Raw genomic sequence first — 25,441 nt, 5'->3', positions numbered from 1 at the left:
TCGGGCATGGGGGGAATTAATATAGTCACTGTCTTGAGGATGGGTGCGATGCGTCCACTTACCAGGGTTTCGCCCTCCGAGCTGTCATCTGAGGCGTCCATCGGCCCTGTGGAGTTGGAGCTGGAGTTCTTTCCCTCTGATGAACAGAAGTGGGGGTTCTTTCCCTCTGATGAACAGAAGTGGGGGGTTCCGCAATTTCCATCATTCTTATCGCAGTTTCTTTTGGCTTAGTTGAAGACTTTCCGGATTTGCTGATCGGGGATCTGTCTGGGTTGTGCTGGGGGGCTTTGGAGCAGCATTCTACAGCTCGATGTCCTTCTCTTCTGCACTTGAAGCACCCCATTTGCTTCTTGGCTGTAGCCAATGGTTTCACTGGTTCGTGTGTCAACTCAGGCGGGGAGCGGCTCCATTGTTTTCCTCGGTGGTGTCTCTTCAATATGTCGATCTCTGCTTCCTCTGCCAAGATGTACCATTCCTCAAGTTGGTGTGGGTCCCTCGGGTCAGGCAAGCATCATATAGGTCATAATTTAGTCCGTCTTTGAAATGACTGAGGAGGATGTCTTCTGGCCAGTTCAGTTTGCTGGCAATGGCCCGGAATTCTTGTGCATATTCAGCCACCGGACGTTTGGCTTGCCTCATCGTTTTTATCCTTTTGCAGGCTTTGCGGTCAGCCAGGGGGTCTTCAAATCTTCTTCTCAGAAAGGACATGAAACGGTTGAAGTCGTTGAGTTCTGGGGCATTGGAGTCGTGCACCACCCAATCTGCAGTTGGTCCGTCCAGGGCAGATTGCATGATCCGGATGTGGGCTTTGTCGCTGGGGATGTCCCGCCCGTATTCCTCCATGTAGCTGAGGACTTGGATTAGGAAAAACCCCAAGCGTGTTGGCTCCCCTTTGAATTTCACCTCCAACGACAGATGTCTTGGAATGGATCTGTGCCTCCGTTGTTGGTGGTAGTGTCCTTCGTCCAGATCGCCATCTGTGGTTCGGTAGGGGGTGGGGACTACTGGATCAGCAGATATCCCCGGGGCTGCAGGTTCCACTTTCCCCTCGGTGTCTCTCCCTTTGCGGCTCCAGGAGCTGGGGCGGCCGTAGGGCTCAGGATTCTCCTCTCCTAGGAAGCTGAGAGTTCTCTTCATCAGGTCAATAGCTTTCTCTAGGATCCAGTCTGAGTACGGTGCCCAGCCTTCTCCTCTTCACTTGTGTGCAGGGATTTCTCCATCTCCTGCTTCCATTCTGGTTGCTTGGGCCCCCGTCTCAGGGTCACTTTTCTTGATTCCTTTCCCCACTCACTTTTCTTTCCAACGCCCATTGACCAGCGAGGCTTGTGGTCTCGTGTCTCCACCACTTCTTCTCCTCAGGAATCTGACCTCTCGGATCCCAACATCTAACAAGGTTCCAATTTGGTCAGCGGCTCTCTTTCCAGGGAGTTTTCCCCCTCTCTTGCTCCATTGTCTGACATGGTAAATTTTTGCAAAATCCCCCGGCAAGGGTCTCCCTTCCAGGTGGATTAATTTTGCAAGTCCTGTCTAATGTAAGGACCTACCCCACTTTTCATCTTAAGAAGACAGAACTCTTGACTTCCGGTGGATCTGCGCAGCGATGGCGGCTACTTTGTAGCCGTCCTCCTGGGTAAGTGTAATGAATCGCTATAAACAGCGGACACCAGCTGTTCAGCGGTTCAAAATCCCCCTCCCGGGCAAAGGGGGGGGGAAGAGGGTTGTCTGAATAGTGGTAGAGCCTCTTATACACCCCCAATATTTTTTGCGGGGGTGAAAAGAGTGCTCCCACGGAGTTCAGACTGTCTCCGCTTCTCAGCTGCTTTTGTCCTTAGGGACAAAACAAGCCGTTGCAACCACCTCCACGTTTAAAGAGATCTGGTGAGTTTTTTTAGAAGCGGACAGAGTTGACTGGAGGATTAGCTTTTACTTTCTTTGACTTTATATGGATTTTTAGTTTAAAGATTTATTTTTACATTTATATTCCCTCTTTTTACTTTTTGCTGAAAGGGAAAGTAAAATGGCGATCGGCAGACTTTCCAGCGTTTTTTTTTATTATTTTTTTTTATTTTTCCTTTTGGGAAGCTAGATTGGTGATCGGTAGGTTTTTTGGTGTTTTTCTTTCCCTTTCTCTTTTCTTTTCTTTTTAATGATTGTAATGGATGTTTTCTTCTTCTTTTTTTTTGATGAAAGTGAAAATAAAATGGCGATCGGCTTTTTTGGATTTTAGAAGCATTATTATTTTTGTTTACTTTTAAAGGCAGGCTTCCTGGTGTTTCTCTTTCCCTTTTTCTTTTTAATGATTTTTTTTTCTTGCTGAAAGGGAAAATAAGATAGCGATCAGTTTTTTTGGATCTTAGAGGCATTATTATTTTTGTTTAACTTTTCTGTTTTGTTTTTTGTATTTTTTAAAAAAAATGGAATGGATTTCTTTTTATTTAATTCCTTTTCTTTCCTTTTTTTCTCCCTTTTTTATTATAATGATCTCCCTTTGAAGGATTTATTGTTTTTTTTTCTGGAGTTAATCTTTCTTTTTCTTTTGTTTAATTTTTGTGGCCCCAAAGTGTTTAGTATTTTTTTTTTTTTTTTTGCTATAATGACCTCCTTTTGAAGGATTTTTTGAAATTTTTTTTTGGATTTAATCTCTCTTTTTCTTTTGTTTAATTTTTGTAATTCTCAAGAAGGAGTAAAGATTTTTTTTTAAGATGGCTCCAAAGCGTCCAGGGATTCATACAGCTCCCAATCAATAGCCTCACCTTCTTCCTTGGCTCAGCCAATAATGGTGAAGGATCTGCAAGATATGATGGGAAATGTTATATCTCAAATTAGGGCAGAAATGAAAGAGATTTTAGAGGAAAATAATAAGATTTTGAGGCAAGATATAGTTTTGGCTTTAAAAGGAGTTGCCTCTGTTTTTGAAAAGCTGAATTCCCGTGTGGAAGAGGTAGAAGAAAAAGTGGAATTGATGGAGGAAAAATTTGAAAGTATGGAAAAAGAAATGGAAAATGAGATTCTTATGCTTCAATATGGACAAATGGAATACGCCTTAAGAATCAGAGGCTTGAGAGAGTCTTTGCAAGGAGATCTGAAAGAGATGGTTGCAAAGGACTTTGCTGTGATTTTGAATAAAGAAAAAGAGGAAATACTTAGTGAAATTGAAAAATTATTTAGAGTTAATTCTGGGGTGGCAGTGCAAAAGAATTTGCCAAGAGATGTGGTAATTTACTTTGGGAAAAGATCCCTGCGCAATGAAATTATACAAGCTTTTTATAAAAAGAGATTTCAAATTGGCTTACAAGACGTTATAATTTTAAAGGAGATCCCATCTAAAATTTTAAGAAGAAGAAAGGAGTTTGCTTTTTTAGCAGATGAACTTAAAAAGAGACGAATCTCGTTCAGATGGGATGTTCCAATTGGAATGGTGGTGAATTACCTGGGGATATGTTATAGACTTAATACTGTTTTTCAAGCAAAAGGTTTTTATACTTCGGTCCTGGGGGTATGTTCATCGCCATCTACTAAGTTTAAAGCCTTGGAAGAAAAGAATGTAGAATTATACCCTGAAGAGCCTATACTTAGGAAAATTGGGGAACCTCAGCTTGAGGGGCCTCAACAAGTTCAGATAGAGGAGCAGAAGATAACTTGTGCAACATATAACTGTAAAGAGAAGCAGCAACAGAAGAAGGTTAAGGAAGCCTCACATCTATTGGTTTCTAAACCTGCGGGAGAAGCAAGACTTATAAAGATTCGGGAGCAACCCTCAAGGGTAAAATTGCTGTCTGAAGAAATGGAAAATGGGAAATCTCAGTCTGAGGGGCTTCAACAAGCTGAGAGGAAGGGGCGGAGGACAACTTGTGCAACATATAATAGTAAAGAAAAAGACCAACAGAAGAAGGAGTTTAAGGAATCTTCACATGTATTGGCTTCTGAGCCGGCGGGAGAGTCAGGATTTATAATTTCGGAGCAACCTTTAAGGGCAGATCTCAAAGCATTTCTTTCGAGCCTTATGGATAAGAGAGACTGATAAGGATGGAGATCGAATGAAAATTTTATATGGACAATCGAGACTGATAAGGACTGTGTTTTTTGTGGATGGAACTTACTATTGGTAAAGATTTAAATGTTTAATGTGTCTATTGTGGATGGAATTTATTATTGGTAAAGATTTAAATGTGTATAAGGGAATTTTAATGTTTTAGGTTTTAAGTAATGTTTAAAGTTGTGTTTTGGAGGGAGTTTATAAAGAATGTTGGATAATAATATAAGTATGATATGAAAAGGTTTGGAGTATACTATAATGTGTTCAATGTTTGGGTTTTTTTTAATTATTATTATTATTTTTAAGATGGAATTTGTTATTGGTAAGATTTTAATGCGTATAAGGGGATTTTAATGTTTTAAGTTTTAAGTAATGTTTAAATTTGTGCTTTGGAGGGAGTATAATTTGTTTAATTAAATGTATTCAGATTTGCCTATGATTTATATTGGATTTTATATTGTAGGTATAGATGTTTAAACAAAGTAATGTTTAAATTTGTGTTTTGGAGGGAGTTTATATAGAATGATGGATAACATTATAAGCATATTAGAAAATGTTTAGAGTATTTAATTTAAGCTATCCAGATTTGTTTAGGATTTATATGTGTTTCAAGTTTTTCTTTTCTTTTTCTGGAAAATTTTAATTAAGCCTGTACTCAACTCTGGGAAGGTTGGGGGAGGGTTTGGGAGGTTTGGGGAAGTGGGGGAGCGTAAGGGAGGTTGGGGGGGTTCTGGGGAGGGGATTTGTTTTGTAAAATTTAAAACAATTTTCAATAAAAAAAAAAGAAGACAGAACTCTTGGAATAATTCTTCCAACAGGCACCCTTTATTAAGAGAAAATGGTTGCAGGCATTCTAGACAGGACTTGGGGTCCAAGCTGTCCCATTCAAGGTTTTAAGGGGTTTCCCAGTAGCCCCACCCAGTCACCCCCCTCTTCCAGCGACAGTCTCAGGCATTACATTCCCACCCCCTTTTTCTTACTGCCGGCTTGATGGAGACTTCAAAGAAAACTACATGAAAGGTAATAGTCCCATTCTTATAGTTAGCTCTTTTGGCAATACATACAACCAGTTCCTTTGAAGTGTACTGAAGGAAGTGAGGGCCATAAAGCCCCTTTGTTCACCCCCTTCCCTTCACCGTATGGCAGAATCCAGAGAAGGCAGAAATGGGGTTTTTTATAATTGATAACTAGAGATGAATTATAATTGGATTCTGACATCTTGATTGCAATCCTTAAAACAGGTGGACTTTTCCCAGGATCATGCATCAGGTCACACTTGATTCCTAGAAAAGATGCATTTGAATTTAGGAGTTGCAGACAGATGTTAATGTTTATCTTTTTGCCTTCAAATTAAACTGTTCTAAGAGTCTTTGCTGATGAAGCAGTTGTTGCTTTGTACCAAAACAGATTCTTTGGTCACTAATGAAAAAGATGGAAAATGCCATGCTTTTCAAAACAAATTGCACCCTATTTTTCCGCAAAACATCTAATAAGAAACTGCAATGTCTATTTTGAATATCTTTTTTTCTTTTTTCTTTCCTTTCCTTTTCAACTAAGTATCAGACAAACACTTCCAGTACCTTATGTAGATGAGAGAGTGAATAAAATGTTGTTGACATTCTGATTCTATTTCACTCTAAAACTCCCTCCTGGAATTACTAATGTGCAAACATTCCAAGATTGAAATGTTCTGAGTTCAGAACAGCTGTTCTGTGTTCTGAATGCTGAAAAAATTTCCCTATATTTCAGAGAGAACATGATATAGTTCAGTCTATAAACTGTGATTTGTCCAAGTTAATCCATTGAGGAACTACTGAAGTATTACACTTACGGTACATCTGAACAATATCCAGATGTAGCCCCCCAACAACTGGAGGGCTTTAGGTTAGGTCAGATTATTGTTTGCCTTCAATTTAGAATTAACCAATATTTATTAATGGTCCATTAATCACTCTCTCTGTCTATCTATCTATCTATCTATCTATCTATCTATCTATCTATCTATCTATCTATCTATCTATCTATCTATCTAATTATCTATGTCTATCTAATCTATAAAATTTATTGACCACCCATCTTACCATAGGGTAATTGCAGTTAAATATATAGTTAAAACATAAAAAGATATTAAAACCAAAACACATGGGGAGGGCAGGGGCGGACTGTGGTGAGATGGGATCAGTGGTGGAATTCAAATACCTGAACAACTGGTTCTCTTATTTGATGCAGGCCTGGGTCTCCAAGGCCTAGAATGGACTTCCGGAAGTGGCATCTGTGTACTTCCGGTGGGCCATTCTAGTCCTGGGAGGCCTTCTCCAAGCTTCCAAGGTCTACAACAGACTTCCAGAAGTGGCATCCATGCACTTCCGGTAGGCCATTCTAGGCCCTCCTCCTGGACCCCATCAGCCAGAATAATCAGAGTGAGGTGGCATGCAGCATACGTCCTTTGCTGGCACGAGTGGCATGGGTCAATCCCAGTGGGGTGAGATGGTTTTTCAAGTAACCTGGACCTATGCCATGAAGGGCTTTAAAGGTGATCATCAATACCTTGAATTGCACCAGGAAGCTGGCAACCAATTAAGCTTGTGGAGCAGTGGTGTTATAGGGACCAATCTAAGGACCCCCAAAACTACCCATGCTGCCACACTGTGTACAAGCTGTAGCTTCCAAATGCTCAGGTAGCCCCATGTAGAGTGAATTATAATAGTCCAGCCATGAAATGAATGGGGACTGAATGACTGAGTGCAAGGAGTCCTGACCCAGGAAAGACCACAACTGGTGCACAACATGAAGTTGTGCAAAGACTCTCCTAACCACAACTGCCACCTGTTCCACAATAAATGCCTCCTCCATAGAATATGCAGATCTGAGGTTACTTGAAATTGTGGTGTGATAATAGAGGGGTCTTACCTGTTCCTTCCACTTCTTAAGTTCAGCAACTTTCTTTGCTCTCAAACTTTCATAAATGTTATTAGCAGCCCATGAGTCAGATTTATCTTGATCAGCTGAAAACACCAAGTGATCTGATGTTATTTCACCACCCTCAGTGGGCATATCTTCTGGTTCCACAGATTCTAAAAGGTGAAATCAGGAAATAGTGTATTGTATGATAGCTCAGCTAGAACATAGCTTTATTGGAAATGAATTAAGGTTGTCAAATAGCAATGTTTAATGGGCCATCAGAACCTATCATCTCTGTTGTGTTCATTAATACCATAGATCTAGGGAAATATAGCGATTACATTAAATAATAATGATAACCACTATTATTAGAAGATTGCACAGGCTAACTACAAACAGTAGCAAGACAGAGTAGCAATAATGGTGCATTGGAAAATTTGCAAAAAATACCATTTGTTTGAAAGCAAGAACTGGTGAGACCATAAAATAGAGTAATAAAAATGAAGATGCTAAAGTGCTCTGGGACTTTGGAATTCAAACAGATAAGCATCTGCCACATGACATGCCAGATTTAATAATTTTCAATAAGAAAGACAAAAAAGTCTGGATGGTGAATGTGGCAGCAGCTGGAGACAACAGAATAGAAGAAAAGGAGCTGGAGAAGACAACAAAATACAAAGACCTGCAAATATAAATAGAACAACTATGGCAAAAGAAAGCAAAAGTAGTACCAATAGTGCTTGGTACAAAGTCAAAACATCTGGAGCACTACTCAAACACAATTGGCATTGACAAATTCATCATCAATCAATAGCAATTTTACTTTACTTAATCTTACCTTATCTTACCTTACCTTATCTTACTTTACTTTATTTTACTTCAAACAGCTTACATCTTGTGAGAAAATCTCTAACACCACAAAATATCAACATTTGCAGACAATGTGGATAACAACAGGCCTGCCAAGGGCTGTAAAAAACTAGGTCTTAAGAACAAATGTACACAAAGCCAGAACTGGGGAGACAACAACAGAAAGCAAATAATGCCTCTACAAAGAAGCTGAAAAAACAGCATTTGGTTAGCTGCTGCAAGAAGATTGTACAAAATTGCCTACAAACAACAAAGTAGCAACAAGAGTGCATTGGAAGATCTGCAAGAAATACCATTTATCAGCAAGAAAAAACTGGATGGGACCATAAAATAGAGAACATAATAGAAAATGAACCAGCTAAAGTGCTGGTGCAAAAAATGAGTTAAGCACCTCTGCTTTCTCTCTACTTCCTGTAACTTCCTTGCCGACTTCTCTCTTTAGTAGACCATTGTTTTCTTGACTTTTTTGTTATTTATATTTTTGTGTATTTAAACAAACAGGCACCTACCACATACATTCCAATTTAGCAACTGTGGCAGTGGATGTGGCAGCAGTAGAGAAGAGCAATTGGAAAAAATCAGAAAATAAGGCGTCTGACGAGACGGGTGGAAAAAGCCGGGGCTCTGGCTTCTCAGCCTGATTTTGCTTTGCCCGGCGACCCTAAAGGTTGGAAAGTTGCCCTGAAGGGGCAATGAAGAAGGAGGGATACTTCAGGAGCCCCGACCAGACGGTGGTCAGTCTAAGCAGACTGAAGAAACCCTCAGAAAGGACGGAGGAAAGGCTGCCGGGTGAGCCAGGCAGCCCAAGTTGTTGCCAGCCAGAAGGAAAGCAAGGAGCCACGGTGCTCTACCAATAGCTGATTGTCAACAGCGTGCTGAAACTGGGTGAGCCAGTGCTTTTTCCTTTTTATTTTGGACTAAAAACGTTGAGCCCCTGACTGGAAAGAACTACAAAGTAAAGACCCCAGAAGGATTAAGATCTAAAGGTGGCGAGCAATTACAAAAGGGGAAGATATTTAAGGAATATTTAAAAACTTTTATAAATTGAATTCAGATTGATTCAAAGAAGGACTACTTAATCTACAAGAGGTGGAAAAGTTTTCTAGCTATAACCTCAAGGGTAAATAATCTATAAAGAACTTTAAAAGAAAAACTTTGTAAGAATTTTTAAAAATCAGACATTGATAAAATAGTGCATGAGGACATCTAATAGCGAAAGAAGAAATTATAGTATTATTAAATACTAAAAGAATCTGAAAATATTTGACCCTGAGTCAACACCTGGTGTAAACCAAGTGCCATGGTGGGAGTCTATAATGGAAAAGACTTCTCATAACTATATTTGTTGATTCTGGATATAACTAAAACAGGAACTATATGAAGATAGTGAACATTTTACATCTGAGACCTGACTGGAGTAATTGGATTTGGCCTAAAGTAGTTGGCTCATTCTTTTTCGTTGGATTGTAGCTTAAGCTAGTTCGCTTTCTTTTTTCTTTCTGCCTACTCTATTTTGTCTTTTTCCTTGTGATACTGGATTTAGCCTAAAGTAGTTGGCTCCTTTTACACTTTGGATTTTAACCTAAGACTGTTGGCTGAAAAATGAGTACATCAAACATCACCAGACTTATGAAGAAGAGTTCCTCTGCACCCTCTTTTGGAACACTTAGCCCAACAACCCAGGGATCTATTGAAACAATGTTGCAGCATGAGAAAATAAGCACTGCCCAAAATGAAATGCATTGATTCAATGCAATTCAATCAAGAGTCAATGCAAAAAAATAATGAAGAGACAAAAAGCAATTGTAAGGACCCACCCCACTTTGCATCTTAGCAAGACAGAACTCTTGGAATAATTCTTCCAACAGGCATCCTTTATTAAGAGAAAATGGTTGCAGGCGTTCTAGACAGGACTTGGAGTCCAAGCTCTCCCATTCAAGGTTTTAAGGGGTTCCCCAGTAGCCCCACCCAGTCACCCCCTTCTTCCAGCGACAGTCTCAGGCATTACACTCCCACCCCCTTTTCCTTATTGCCGTCTGGATGGAGACTTCAGAGAGAACTACATGAAAGGTAATAGCCCCATTCTTATGGTTAGTCCTTTTGGCGATTTCCACATTCAGTCTCTTTGAAGTGTACTGAAGGAAGTGAGGGCCATAAAGCCCCTTTGTTCACCCCATTCCCTTCACTGTATGGCAGAATCCAGGGAAGGCAGAAATGAGGTTTTCTATAGTTGATAACTAGAGATGAAATATAATTGGATTCTGACATCCTGCCCCCTTAAAAAAAAGACAGATCCACCTGAAAGAAAACAAAACAGGTATAAAAGTTAGTCAGGCTTGTTAGAATATTCTGTGTGAAACTTCTTTAATAGCTTCGGGGCTCTGACATGACGTTTATGGACCCACTTGTTTTGTGAGGCAGGAAGGTGTTTCCAGGCAATTAGGTACTGAGTCTCCTAGAGTCAAGGATTTCCTTTATATCGAAATATTGTTCGCCCTCCACCATGATTGGAGGTGGGGGAGATTTTTGGCCATAAAAGTGACTGATGCTCTCTTTTCAGCAAGCTGCAATGAAAAATTGGATATATTTGCCTGAGATTTTTTGGTAGTTCTAATTCTACTGTTACTGGGTTTATGATTCTTTTAATTGGAAAAGGCCCTATATATTTTGGTCCAAGTTTTTTACAGGGCTGTAGGGACTTTAGGTATTTTGTAGATAAGTAACCATTTCTCCTATAATGAATGGTGTAGGCTCAACCCTTTTTTTATCGGCTTGTGCTTTGTATGCCTGCCTAGCTTCATCTAGTGCTTTTCTAACTATTGGCCAGGTGTCTTGTAATTGTTCCATCCATTCTTTCAGTGATGGGATCACCAGTTCCTGTGGGGTTAATTCTGGCATGGGGTTGAAACTTTGACCGGTGGCTATTTGAAAAGGAGTGTAACCTGTGCTGGAGTGGACTGCATTATTGTAAGCAACTTCTGCAAAAGGGAGTAGGTCCATCCAATTTGTTTGCTGAAAATTAATAAAACATCTTAAATATTGCTCAAGTACTGAATGACAACATTCTGTTTGTCCATCCCCTTGTGGATGATGGCTAGATGTCAGTCCCTGAGCGGTCCCTAAGAGGGATAAAAATTCCTTCCAAAATGCAGGTGTAAATTGCACTCCCCTATCAGATATGATGCGTTGGGGTGCCCCGTGCAATCTGTAAATGTGCTGGATGAAAAGTTTTGCTAAGGCTTTTGCAGTGGGAATCTTTTGGCAAGGGATAAAGTGCACTTGTTTGGAAAACAAGTCCGTGTCCATCCAGACAACAGTATTCCCATTGCTTTCTGGCAATTCCACTATAAAATCCATGGCTATTTCCCTCCAGAGGGCTGAGGGATTTGCCACTGGTTGTAATAGTCCTGGCAATTTCCCTTGTAACCTCTTTGCAGTAGCACATTTTGGGCAGCTGGCTACATAACATTCTATGTTCTTTTTCATGGATGGCCACCAAAATTGCCGTTTAATTAAGTGTAAAGTTTTTACAAATCCAAAATGCCCTGCTGATTTTGTGTCACGGCAAAGCTGCATGCAAGTGACTCTTTGGGTTGTTGGTATATATAACTTTTCCCCTACCCAAGGCAACCGGTCTCTCATTGTGCACACATTTTTGTTTTTCTGTTTCCAAACTTTTCCGGAATTCAATTCCAGTTTGGCTGTCCAGTTGTGATTTTAATTTAGCTTGGGTTCTTGTGGTTACTGGTGCTGCCAGTTGTGACTCTGCCATCATTGGTTTAGAGTCTGTGGCTCATGCGCTGTTATATTGGGGCATGGAAGGGGATTTTGTTGCCTTCCAGGAACTGTCGCCACGTGAGTAATGCCCAACGTATCCCGTATGCCTTCTTCTCCCGTACGGGCCAGGGCTGTTCTGTTTCCATGAGTTTCTTGGATGTATATGCACAGGGTTGCCATACTCCATCATCATTTTCTTGTAATAGAACAGCCCCCACTGCCAATCACTTGCATTTGCCTGTATACAAAGGGCTTATCCGTGTCTGGGTGCCTTAGTACTGATTCGGCAGAGAAAAGTCTCTTTAGTCTCTCAAACGCTGGTTGGCACTCCATTGTCCATGTTAGTGGCTGGCTAGGTTTTACTGAGGATTCTCCCTTCATTTTTAGTAAGTTAGTGAGGGGCAAGGCTATCTGCACAAATGAGGGGATGAATTGGTGGTAAAGGTTTGCAAAGCCCAGGAAACTTTGTAGTTGCTTTCTTGTGCGGGGTGATGCCCAATCTCATACTGCTCTGACCTTCTCTGGGTCCATTTCAATGCCCTGGGGGGATATGCGATAACCTAGGTAGTCTATCCTTTCCTGGTGGAATTTGCATTTTGAGAGTTTGACATATAGGTGGGTGGCTCACAGTTTCTTTAAAACCGCTCTGACAAGGTTGACATGTTCCTCTTTTGTTTCGGTGAAGATAAGAATGCCTTCCAAGTAAACAAGGACCCCCTTAAATAGGTGCTCCCTTAGAACTTCATTGATTAATTGCATAAAGACTGCAGGGCTCCCTTGTAATCCAAATGGGAAGAATTTGAATTGACAGCACCCCATGGGGCAGTTAAATGCAGTCTTCCATTCATCCCCTTCCTTAATTCTCACGCGATAGTTAGCTTCCCTTAGGTCTAGTTTAGAAAAATTTTTCCCTTTCAAGAGGTGTGACAGCATGTCTTTCATGAGGGGCAGAGGGTATAGGTTGCTTTCACCGATTGTACTCAGGGCCCTATAATCCATGCATAAGCGTAAAGAGCCATCCTTCTTCTCTCTAAAAACGACCGGGGCCGCCATTTTAGGCTTGGCTAGCTCAATGAAACCTCTCTCCAGGATTTTTTTTTTAATGAATCTTTCCATTTCCTCCTTCTCCTTTGGGCTCATGGAGTATAATCTGGGCTTCGGGAGTTTTGCCCCAGGTTTGAATTCAATGGCACAGTCTGTGGGACGGTGGGGGAGGGGAGCTCATCCACCCTCTCCTCACTGAAAACTTCAGCAAGGTCTCTGTATTGCACTAGTATTTCTGTTAGTCCCTTTTTTTCTCCCATGGATGCTTTTTCTATTCTTGATTCTGGTACCCGCCATTGGGATTTTAAGTCCATAGGGTCCCCCTTTGGGAATTTGATTTCTGTCGTCCTCCAATTTACCCAGGGGTTCCATTTTTTAACCATTCCATCCCTAGGATCATTGAGCATTCCATGCCTGGGGTCACCAAAAGCGTTATGTCCTCCTCATGTTTGCCCAGGGAGAGGTGTATTGGTAGAGTGGCTAGGGTAGCTGCCCCCCCCGCTATGGATCCATCTAACTAGTCAAATGAGATTGGTTGTTCCATCTCCTCGACAGAATGCCCCGATTCCCCACTAGTGTTGGGCTAATGAGGCAGCGGGTGTAGCCAGAGTCTATTAAGGCTTTCACCTTCACTGTCTTGAGGATGGGTGCGATGCATCCACTTACCAGGGGTTAGCCCTCCGAGCTTTCATATGAGGCATCCACCAGCCCTGCAGGTAGGCGGGAGTTCTTCCCTCTGATGAGCAGAGGTGGGGGGTTCCGCAATTTCCATCATTCTCATGGCAGTTTCTTTTGGCTTAGCTGAAGACTTTCCGGATTTGCTGATTGGGGATCTGTCTGGATTGTGCTGGGGGGCTTTGGAGTGGCATTCTACAGCTCGATGCCCTTCTCTTCCGCACTTGAAACACCCCATTTGCTTCTTGGCTGTAGCCAATGGTTTCACTGGTTTGTGTGTCAACTCAGGCGGGGAGCGGCTCCATTTTTTCCCCTCAGCGGTGTCTCTTCAATATGTCGATCTCTGCTTCCTCTGCCAAGACGTATCATTCCTCAAGTTGGTGTGGGTCCCCTCGGGGCAGGCAAGCATCATATAGGTCATAATTTAGTCCGTCCTTGAAATGGCTAAGGAGGATGTCTTCTGGCCAGTTCAGTTTGCTGGCAATGGCCCGGAATTCTTGTGTATATTCAGCCATCAGGCGTTTGCCTTGCCTCATCGTTTTTATCCTTTCGTGGGCTTTGTGATCAGCCAGGGGGTCTTCAACTCATCTTCTCAGAGAGGACATGAAACGGTTGAAGTCGTTGAGTTCTGGGGCATTGGAGTTGTGCAAGTTCACCACCCAATCTGCAGCCGGTCTGTCCAGGGCAGATTGCACGATCCGGATGCGGGCTTTGTCGCTGGGGATGTCCCACCCCTATTCCTCCATGTAACTGAGGACTTGGGTTAGGAAAAACCCCAAGCATGTTGGCTCCCCTTTGATTTCACCTCCAACGGCGGATTTCTTGGAATGGATCGGTGCCTCCGTTGTTGGTGGTAGTGTCTTCCATCCAGAACACCATCTGTGGTTTGGTAGGGGGTGGGGACTACTGGATCAGCAGATGTCCCCGGGGCTGCAGGTTCCACTTCCCCCTCGGTGTCTCTCCCTTTGCGGCTCCAGGAGCTGGGGCCGACGTAGGGCTCAGGATTCTCCTCTCCTAGGGAGCTGAGAGTTCTCTTCATCAAGTCAATAGCTTTCACTAGGGTCCAGTCTGAGTACAGTGCCCAGCTTTCTCCCTCTTCACTTTCGTGCAGGGATTTCTCCATCTCCTGCTTCCATTCTGGTTGCTTGGCCCCCTGTCTCAGGGTCACCTTTCTTGATTCCTTTCCCCACTCACTTTTCTTTCCAACGCCCATTGACCAGCGGGGCTTGTGGTCCCATGTCTCCACCACTTCTTCTCCTGAGGAATCTGACCTCTCGAATCCCAACATACTGCAAGGTTCCACTTGGTGCAGTGGCTCTCTTTCCAGGGAGTTTCCCCCCTCTCTTGCTCCATTGTCTGACATGGTAATTTTTTGCAAAATCCCCCAGCAAGGGTCTCCCTTCCAGGTGGATTAATTTTGCAAGTCCTGTCTAATGTAAGGACCCACCCCACTTTGCATCATAAGAAGACAGAACTCTTGGAATAATTCTTCCAACAGGCATCCTTTATTAAGAGAAAATGGTTGCAAGCATTCTAGACAGGATGTGGAGTCCAAGCTCTCCCATTCAAGGTTTTAAGGGGTTCCCCAGTAGCCCCACCCAATCACCCCTCTCTTCCAGCAACAGTCTCAGGCATTACACTCCCACTCCCTTTTCCTTACTGCCGGCTGGATGAAGACTTCAGAGAATACTACATGAAAGGTAATAGCCCCATTCTTATGGTTAGTCCTTTTGGCAATATCCACATTCAGTCTCTTTGAAGTGTACTGAAGGAAGTGAGGGCCATAAAGCCCCTTTTTTCACCCCCTTCCCTTCATCATATGGCAGAATCCAGGGAAGGCAGAAATGGAGTTTTCTATAGTTGATAACTAGAGATGAAATATAATTGGATTCTGACAGCGATTTTAATAAATTAAGCAAAAAGTTTTTGAAATAAAGGCACAGTTTGAAGTTCACTATCAAATGATTGTTAAAAATGAACATAGAATTCAGAAAATGAAAATAAATCAGAGGATATTGCAAGAAAATGAAAAATTAGAACAAGCAAACCAAAATCTAGAAGGAGTGCTGGTGATCCTAGAAATGGAGAAGGCGGAACATTATTTGAGATTTCAAAATATCCCTGAAGATAGAGAAGAAAATATAGCAGTTGTGATCATTAAGCTTCTGGCAGAGGCTTTGAAAGCAGACAGAGCAGAGATGCAAATGAAGATAGATGAAATATTTCAAACAAATTCAAGCTATACAAGGAAATATAAACTACCTAGAGAAGTACACATGAGATTCATAAAGACAAGAGATGAAGTACTGAGAAAAGTGAGAGATGAGCCATTACAATATAAAAATAAAGAAAATAGTGATCTTAAAGCAGATACCCAAGAAAGTAAGAGATATTCAAAGAAATTATCATTTTTTAACTACAAAGCTGATTGCAAAAGGCATAAATTTTAGATTGTTAATGTCAGAAGGGATTTTAATCAACTGGAAGAATACAAGATATTGACTAGATTCAATCTGGAAAGCAGAAGACTTTGATGTAAGAAACAGCAGTCTTAGATGAAGAAGTGCAACATCAGCAAGAGGAGAGAAAAGAACAGAAACAAACGGAAGAGACAATTGAAAAAGTAACTACACAAACAGGAGAACAGAAAGGGAAATCTGAACAAGAGAGTGGAGGAACTGCCAGAGAACAGAGGACCACAAGATCGACTAGACCAGGGGTAGTACTATGTGTTCCTGCAAACATTTAATTTCTGTAGTTTCCTGACAATTTTGTTTCTTTTTGATGGGGAATTTAGTCCATTTATATTCACTGAAAAAATTTCATTTTCTTTCTCCATTTCCGTTATTTGTATTTAGGTTTAGTCCAAGGGTAGGCAACCTTGGCTCTTTTATGACTCATAGACTTCAACTGCCAGAATTCCTGAGCCAGCCATGCTGAGGGGAAGCTGAGCCATGGTGGCTCATGAATTCTGGGAGTTGAAGTTCACGAGTCATAAAAGAGCCAAGGTTGCCTACCTTTGGACTAAACCTAAATACAAATAACGGAAATGGAGAAAGAAAATGGAATTTTTTCAGTGAATATAAATGGACTAAATTCCCCATCAAAAAGAAACAAAATTTTCAGGAAACTACAGAAATTAAATGTTTGCAGGAACATATATTAAAAAACAACATCACAAACTGTTGGAATACCCCAAAATTGGGAAACTTTATTATGCATCAGCGCATCAGAAAAAAAGAGGTGTTGTTGTATATATTAAAGAGACAATAGATTCTAAAATGGTTTACTCGATGAAGAAGAAAGAATTGTGAGGGTAGAAATATATTTACATCAAAAACAAACATTGTTAGTAGTAATCTATGCACCAAATAATAACCAGGAAGAATTTTACCAAAGCCTCCATAAAAAAATAATAGAAATGGAGTATCAAAATATTTGTTTAGTAGGACACTTTAATGTGATAGTAGATGGGACAATTGACTATAAAAGTAGTAAAACAGAAAACTGGAAGAAGAAGACTACCTAAGACATTTTTAATATGATAGAAGAAATTGGAATACAAGATGTTTGGAGGGAAATTAATCCAGAAAAACTACAATATACTTTTTATTCAAATAGTCAAAAATCCTGGTCAAGAATTGATATGATTTGGATAACATCTGAATTGAGGATGAATATACAGGAAATTGAGATAGAACTAGGTACATGGACAGACTATAATCCTTTAAAAGTGACATAGAGAGGAATACAAAAAAGACCAAGATGTGCTTTGAATCAATCTATATTAAAAGAAAGAGAATTTATAGAATTAGCAAAAAAAGAAATGGAGTTTTTCTTTAGAGAAAACAAAAAAGAAGATATAACATTACAAAATGTATGGGACACAGCCAAAGCATATTTTAGAGGAATACATGGCAATATGTACTACTAAAAGACAGCAATATGTACTACTGAAAGAAAAATTTGGAAAGTTAGAATCAGAGCTACAACAAATCCCGCAGAAAAAGACTTTGAAAAGAGAAATGGAAACAATAAAACATAAACTAAATCTGTTGGATTCAGAAAAATTGGCACAACAGATAAAAAAAGCAAAATATTTTTTTTGAAAATGCAAATAAACCAGGAAGATGGTTAGCTTATAAACTTAAAAAACAGAAAGAGAAGAAAATGATATATAATTTAGTAGATGAAGAAGGCTGTCTACAATTTAAAAATGAAGAAATAAAAAAGATAATTAAGGAATATTATAAGAAACTGTATGATATAGAACAAACTCTAAGAGAGAGAACAATCCAATATCTAGAAGAAAATAATCTTCCAAAAATTCCAGAAACATTTAAGACTATGTTAGAGGAAAAAATCACAATGATGGAAATAGCAGAGGCCATAAGAAGGTAAAAAAAAAAAAACACGAGAAAACACCAGAGCCAGATGAATTACCGGCGGAGTTACATAAAACCCTACAAGATATACTAAGTGAACCATTGAAAGACATTTGTAATGAATTTTTGTTGGGAGGCTACACTCCCAACCACATGGGTGGAAGTAAATATTACTTTAATACCAAAGAAGATTCAGATTTGACACAGATAAAAAAACTATAGACTGATATCGTTACTGAATGTGGATTATAAAATTTTTATTTCAATAATGGCAGAGAGACTGAAAAAATACCTAATTGAATTTATACATTCAGACCAAAATGGACTTTTACCAAAGAGACAAATTAAAAATGATTTCAGGGTGATAATGGTCGTATTAGAATATTATGAACTACATCCAGGGAAACAACTGGCACTAATATTCCTAGATGCTCAAAAGGCATTTGATAATGTTTCCTGGCAATTTATGACTCAGCAATTACAAATAATACACTTTGGACAGAACTTTATAAATATGATAAGAACAATATACAATAAACAAAAAACGAAAGTGATCATGAATGGAGATTATACTGAGAACTTTGAAATAAGAAAAGGTACAAGGCAAGGATGTCCACTATTTCCATTGTTATTCATTTTCACTCTGGAAGTTTTAAATAGAAATATTAGACAAGATACAGAAATTAAAGGACTGGAAATAAATGGCGAAAGATATAAATTGCAAGCATTTGCTGATGATTTGGTATATATCTTAGAAGAACCTTTGGAGATGATTCCTAAATTACTAGGAAAGATAGAACAATATGGAGAAATGGCAGGACTGAAAATAAACAGAGAAAAAACTAAAGTAATAGTTAAAAATCTTACAGATAAACAAAAAAAAACAAATGTCAGAAAAAAACAGAATTATAGATAGTTAAAAATATTTGGGTGTACATTTAACAGCAAGATGTTCAACGATAAAAGAAGATAATTATACAAAATTATTCAATCAAATAAAACTGAATTTGGAAAAATGGAAAAATTTGCAATTGTCAATATTAGGAAGAATTGCTACAGTGAAAATGAATGTATTGTCAAAAATCTTATTTTTATTTCAAACAATACCCATAAAACTTGAGACATTTTTTTTCAAGATTTAAATTCACTCATTTTGAAATTTGTTTGGCAAGGAAAGAAAGCTAGAATTAAAATGAAAACGTTACAAGATGCTAAGGAAAATGGAGGATTTGGTTTACCAGAGTGGGTTTTGTACTATCTGTATTAACATGGTTAAAAGAATGGATAACTCTTAGAAATAAAAGGTTGTTATACCTGGAGGGGCATGATTTACAATTGGGGTGGCACGCCTTTTTATGATATGGGAAAAATAAAATTCATAAATATTTCCAAAACCATTATATAAGAAATGCATTATTAATAATATGGGGGGGGGGAAGTAAAATATATTTGAAAATTCCAGGGTGGTTATCAAGTATGGAAGCATTTGTACAACCAAATTTGGTGGACTTTGAAAAAATCTGGACATATAGTGATATTCTAAATTCTGAAGGGAATTTAAAATCTAAACAAGAAATGGAAAACTAGGGCATCAGCTTGTCATGGTGGGCACACTTACAAATGCAAACTAGATATGAAAAATATGTTAAACTGTATGGATTTTGTAAAGAACAAACGACATTTGATAAGACTTTGTTAACTTCAGATGAGAAATTAATTAAGAAAATGTATAATTTTTTATTAACTTTGGAAATGGAAAGCGAACAAGTTAAAGAAACAATGATAAGATAGGCAAAAAAAAATGGATATAATATAGAATTAGAAAAATGGTAAAATTTATGGGAAAGAAATTATAAACTGACAATGTCAACTTCTTATAAAGAAAATTCATATAAAATGTTTTATAGATAGCACTTGCTACCAGCAAGATTAGCAAAAATATTTAAAAATATGTCAGATAGATGTTGGAAATGTAAACATAATTTAGGCATGTATTATATTTGGTGGACATGTAATAAAGTAAAGAATTATTGGAAAAAGATACATACTAGGTTAGAAGAGATGTTGGGAGAACATGTAGATTTTAAACCTGAACTTTTTTTATTAGGTATAATGCCAGAAAAGACTATCAAACAAAACTTATATTTTGCACGTCACAACAGCGGCAAGAATAATATTTGCACAATATTGGAAAAACGAAGGAATACTATCAGATGAAGAAATAATTTAAAAAATACTATAATGCGCAGAGATGGATAGATTGACTATGAGACTGAAAGAAAAAGAAGAAACAGAATATTATCAAACTTGGAACATATTTTACCAATGGCTAAAGGAAAGAATAAAGGATTAGGAATTAAATATGTATTAGCGAATCTAAACTCAGACAACAGATTGGTTGAAAAATTATTATTGTATGTATGGAAAAAAGTAATAAAATCATATATATATATATATATATATATATATATATATATATATATATATATATTCGGGTTTTCTCCCGCGTCAAATTGGAAGTGTCTTGGTGATGTTTCAACATTTCAATATCGAAACATTGCCAAGACACTTCCAATTTGACGTGGGAGAAAACCTGAGACCTACATACAAACACCCGTGAAAACCTCAGAAAACAAATATATAAAATACATAAAATAAATATATAAAAGAATTAAACTTTGAGAAAGAAGGAAAAAAACAGAAAATACAAAGACCTTCAAACAGAAATAGAATAACCTTGGCAAAAAAAAAGCAAAGGTAGTACCAATAGTCATAGGGCTTTGGGTACAATCCTAAAACAACTGGGGCACCATTTGAATATTGCCATTAACAAAATCTCCATCACTCAATTGTAAAAGGCGGCTTTACTTAGTACAGTTTACATCCAGTAACAATACTTTTAATACTATCAAATATCAACATCTCACTATCCCAGGGCCTGGGGGAGGACTTGACAGGGGTATAAAAATGCCAAACCTGTCTAAACATCTGGCTGACTATGCAATAAACCATAACAATAATTAACAATTATTATTAAGAAAGACAAAGAAAAAAGTCTGGATAATAGATGTGGCAGTGCCTGGAAACAGTGGAAAGAAAAAGAGCTAGAAAAGATAATAGAATATGAACACCTGCAAATAGAAATAGAATGACTGTAAAAAGAAAGCAAAGCGAGTACCAGTACTGATGGGTGCTTCAGGTGCAATCCCAAAACATCTAAAACACCACTTGAACATATTGACAAAATCACCACCTGTGAGTTGCAAAAGGCTATTTTACTTGGAAGAGATTACATCCTGTGATAATACCTTTAACACTATCAAATAATCTGAAGCAAATTCAAACTCAAACGTTTGCTGGTTCTTGGGAAAGATTTAGTAGATGGATAAAAATGTCAAGTTCAGTCTAAAGAGTTGATTGCACAAACAGCCATTATATATTTAAGCTTATAGGCTGCACAAATCTTAAAAACTCCAGGAAATTCACTAAAGTTACACAGACATTACAATAAAATCAATAAAACAAAAATTCCCAACAAAATCCCACAGGCATCAAGATGGATTCAAACACCTTCACTAGTGCCTGGCAGGTTTATTTTATTATTTTATTATTGACTTTAATTTTACTGTAATTTTAAGAGATTCTTTTCATTTTAAAAAAATAAGAAATGAGAACTCAGTATGCAACATAATTTTTCAGCATTTTCAAAAATGTCTTTAGTTTCCAAATATTTCCCCATAGATAGTCATGGCTAAATGCAGGAGACTGTAGCCCAGTAGTTAGTTTTGAAGTATTCTCATCTACTCAGCAAAAAAAATCAAAGATCAGCTGAAATGAAAACATCCTAAGAAATAAAAAGAGGTGGTATGGAATAACCTCAGCAGTTTGTTTTTGAGTGCTTGGCTATTTTGTGACTGGCTATGTCCACTAAGTCAGCCATTTTGTCATTGCCAAGCCCATCACCATGGAAGATTTTTTATGTTCCCAGAACAACCCATAACATGTAATAGTTTAAGAAAACTATTACAATATACTCTAAAAAATACAGATGTGCCCATGTCTAAAAATATTGGAGATTCCTAGCCTAAATTAATTTTGTTTTGTTTTTCACACTTTCTTAAAAAAAATTTAGCCTTATACTTTTTAAACCTGTGCATTGGCAAAAGATGAAAACTATAAATTCCTGAGATAGCCTGCCATTGAAATTTTGGGGAATTTTCCGAGAACATCTAGAGGCCAATAAAATGCAGAGATCTTGCCTACCTATCAGATAATTTTCTGCATGCATTCAACTGCATACATTTTCAACATTTCAAGTCAAGCATTTTACACTTTTTACTATGAAACATTTCCCTTATGATTATCCAAAATCAGAATAGCATAGATTAAAATTAATAATACATTCAGCCTAAAGGTTTAAGTTAAAATTAGAGAGTTCCTGAATTTGGATGTTCAGTGTCCTTTAGTCAATTCTTCCCTCCTATCCTAATCTACCTCACAGCACTGCTATGAGAGCAAAATGAGAGGCTCATTGCAGGAAGAAGCACATTTATATCTCTTTGCAGAATTAAAATTCCACAGTTAAATATAATGAAAAGTCTGTACAAGGGGTGCAGTTATAAACTTAGTTTTTCTTGTCACAATATATGGATTATGTTGATGTTGAATTTGGTTAATTTGAAGCTCACTCAACCTGCTTTTCAAAATACTACCATCTGATTTTTTTTTATAGAAGGTTCAGCATTTTTTTTAAAAAAGTGCAAATGATAACAGATATGTTTTTAAGAATGAGAGTTGAAGGAAAGTTTCTAGTAACTGCAGAAATAGTTCCTTCCGTTGTTTCAGTTTGCTGAAAATTCAGTTTAGGCATGGTCTCTTTAACAAATGTCAACAGTTAAATGCATTAATAAGGGCTGAAAATATAACATGCATGTAACTGGTGATCAGATATTACAGAGGTGGTGAGACTAAATGTACAGTATCTTATTTGTATCTGCAGACTTGGGGTTTCTACTATTTAATCTCTAAATCAAAATGGATGAAACTTTACTAAATAACTTTTCAATCACTGTATATGAGACCATAAATAACTAAGAGGGGGATCAATGGGTTGGAGCATTTTATAAAAATATTATTCCATTTCTATTTAGTTTAGCAGTACTAACATTTCCCTATGTAAGGGAGATGGTAGTTTCTAAATGATCTCTTAAAACGAAACATGTTTACACAAATACTTCGTACTCAAAACTTTTGAGAAGTTGTTGCCTTCTCCCATCTTTGGGAGATGGATAACAAAGCAACCTCCCTTTTACTGTTAAAAGTTTTCTTACAGTCATGGCAGTCAGCCTCATCCTATTATCTTTCTTGATCCTCCGCTCAAACTAGGAAACTGCTATTGATTTTAGGAGTGAACTTATTTTGAAAAGGCCATTATCTGATTCCTATAGTCTCTGAACCAATTCTTCAGTGCCAGATATTGGATAGCAAACTCTGAACTATGTTTTCTCACATAGTCTCTACCTCCCAATGTTTGTTTTTGAAACCCCCCCCCCATAAACTAACCAGACGGTTAGATCATCTCTCAATTTCAATCATACTTAAATAAGTTAACATTTCATTCTTTGCACTAGATCACTCTAATCACGGTTATTTTTTCTACCAGTCATCAGCCTCAGCCAATATTCTGAGTATGAGTAAAAAAAGGTACAGAAAGATATCTTTCTTACCTGCAGTTTCTGTCCTATCAGCAATGGGGAGGCAAGAGCCTTGCCCCTGAGTGAGAACATAAAGGGGTCGAGCTTGATATACCTGTACCTGGCAACTAAGCCCCCAGCTACACCGTGCTGTGTATATTCCACAAGGCTCCCCCAGCTGAAGGGCACAGCTATGACAGCAACTGCAGCCTGGTTGGCGGGATATTTCTGGGCAGCTGGCAGACAGTGGTGGGCACAGCCTGAGCTTTTCTTCAGTACAAGGGGCACAATGCACTAAATGGAGAGCAGCACCCAAACTGAAGCCAGGCCCAAGAAATAAGAGCAGTAGCTGACAGCTGAAGCCTGGGTAAGTCATGATGCCTTAGGATTGTAAAGAAGAGCCTGCTGCTATTAGAGATGGAAGGGAACACTACTCAGCATTCCCATGCAGCTAATCCTGAACTCTCTACAGTGGGCCATTTATACACTTTCATGTGAATCTATTAATCTTTAAATCCAAGTTAACTATTATCTGAAGAGGAGGGACATAAAAACAGAGTTTGATTGGTGGTTTGTATCCCATCCCCCTTATTTAATTATTTTTCACCTTTTATTAAGTGTTGCAATAATTTATCACTATTTCATTCATTCTCAACGTTTTCAGGAAGTATAAACATGTCTATAGATAAGGGAGGACCTTTCCATTCTTAGTTATTTTTGCATTTTTGCCTATTAGAAAATAAAAAAAAGGGAGGGGTGGGAAGGAGAAGTATTTCCCCCTCTCTCATCCCAAAACATCAAGAGTTGACTTCATATTTCAATGACAAGGGATATAAAAATCTCTTGTTTCATTTTTGTCATGTGGCTGGGGGTTATTAGAACAGTGACATACCAACAGACCTCCAGAGGATCATCAAAGCTCTTTAGATCATAGAACAGAGCAGAGCAGAACAGAACAGAACAGAACAGAACAGAACAGAACAGAATAGAATAGAATAGAATAGAATAGAATAGCATCTTGGAGGTTTCTAGTCCAACCCTCTCTCAAGTAGGAGGTCCTATATCATTTCAGACAAGTGGCTGTCCAGTCTCTTCTAAAAAAATCTTCCAGCGATGAAGTGCCTATGATCTCTGAAGGCAAGCTGTTCCACTGGTTAATTATTCTCACTGTTAGGCCTTAATTCCAATTCTTAATGCTTCTCTCCTTGATTAGTTTCCAACCAATGTTTCTTGTCTTGCTCTCTGGTGCTTTGGAAAATAAATTGACCCCCTCCTCTTTGTGGCAGCCCCTCAGATATTGAAACAGTGCTATCATATCACCCCTAGTTCTTCTTTTCTCTAGATTAGTCAAACTCAAATCCTACATCTGTTCTTTAGTCTCCAGGCCTTTGATCATCTTAGTTGCCCGATGTCAATGCTGCTAACATTAGATGTCCCTGTCGCTAAGTTGAGTAATAGACTGACAAAGATTCAGAGAAGATCTCAACATGGAGAAGGGAGAAGTGCCTGAAACCAACACCCTGGCCATAGCTGCCGTCTTAGTGGAGAGAGCGTAAGCCAGTGCACCAGTGGAGAAGGAATCTTCTCAGGCCTTACTGCTGGGGGCAAGACCCAAAACACAGGATCTGATCTGATCATCGGAGTGGACCCTGCCCAGTGGAGACTCCAAGCACCTCAAGGCGACCCTGTCAAAAGCAAGTTCTTCGAAAGTGACCAAAGTTGATTTGCAAGAAGGAACCTCTCAGGAGTCGTGTTCCCCGGACCACTGGAGAATCAGGAAATCAGCAATTACTGAGGACTGTGGAGAGTAGACGTATCTGTCTGCAGTCCTTAGCCAATTGGTAGAGAAGTTGGTAGAGAAGTTTGAGGGGCTAGAGATGAATGGGGAGCAACCCTCTCATTCTTTTCATGCAAGTGATCACGATGATTGGCGGAGCAGATGCCAATCCATGCCTTTAAACCCCAGCCCCACCTATGGAACACAAGCGGCTTCCCCCTTCTCGAAGCCACCAACATTAACCTCCAACCCTGCACTCTGAACACGACAGACCAAGGTGTTG

The 25,441-nt window shown here is 38.8% G+C and overlaps 1 protein-coding gene across 1 annotated transcript in view; it reads right to left on the bottom strand.

The window, feature by feature from the left end:
• Nucleotides 1–23,845, bottom strand: part of IGFBP1 (insulin like growth factor binding protein 1) — a 34,839-nt gene extending 10,994 nt beyond the window's left edge. Inside the window, exons 1-2 of the mRNA XM_039353938.1 lie at nt 23,415–23,845; nt 6,947–7,110 (exon numbers count right to left, since the gene is read on the bottom strand). Of these exons, the coding sequence (XP_039209872.1) occupies nt 6,947–7,110; nt 23,415–23,757 (507 nt within the window). The 5' untranslated portion in view covers nt 23,758–23,845. The remainder of the gene's footprint in view (nt 1–6,946; nt 7,111–23,414) is intronic.
• Nucleotides 23,846–25,441: the final 1,596 nt, after the last annotated feature.

This window comes from Crotalus tigris, unplaced genomic scaffold (genome assembly GCF_016545835.1).
Source record: "Crotalus tigris isolate CLP2741 ecotype Arizona unplaced genomic scaffold, ASM1654583v1 scf7180000018540.1288718, whole genome shotgun sequence".
Classification (NCBI taxonomy): Eukaryota; Metazoa; Chordata; class Lepidosauria; order Squamata; family Viperidae; genus Crotalus; species Crotalus tigris.
Note: the sequence above shows the minus strand (reverse complement) of the source record. Positions and strands in the feature narration are given on the sequence as shown.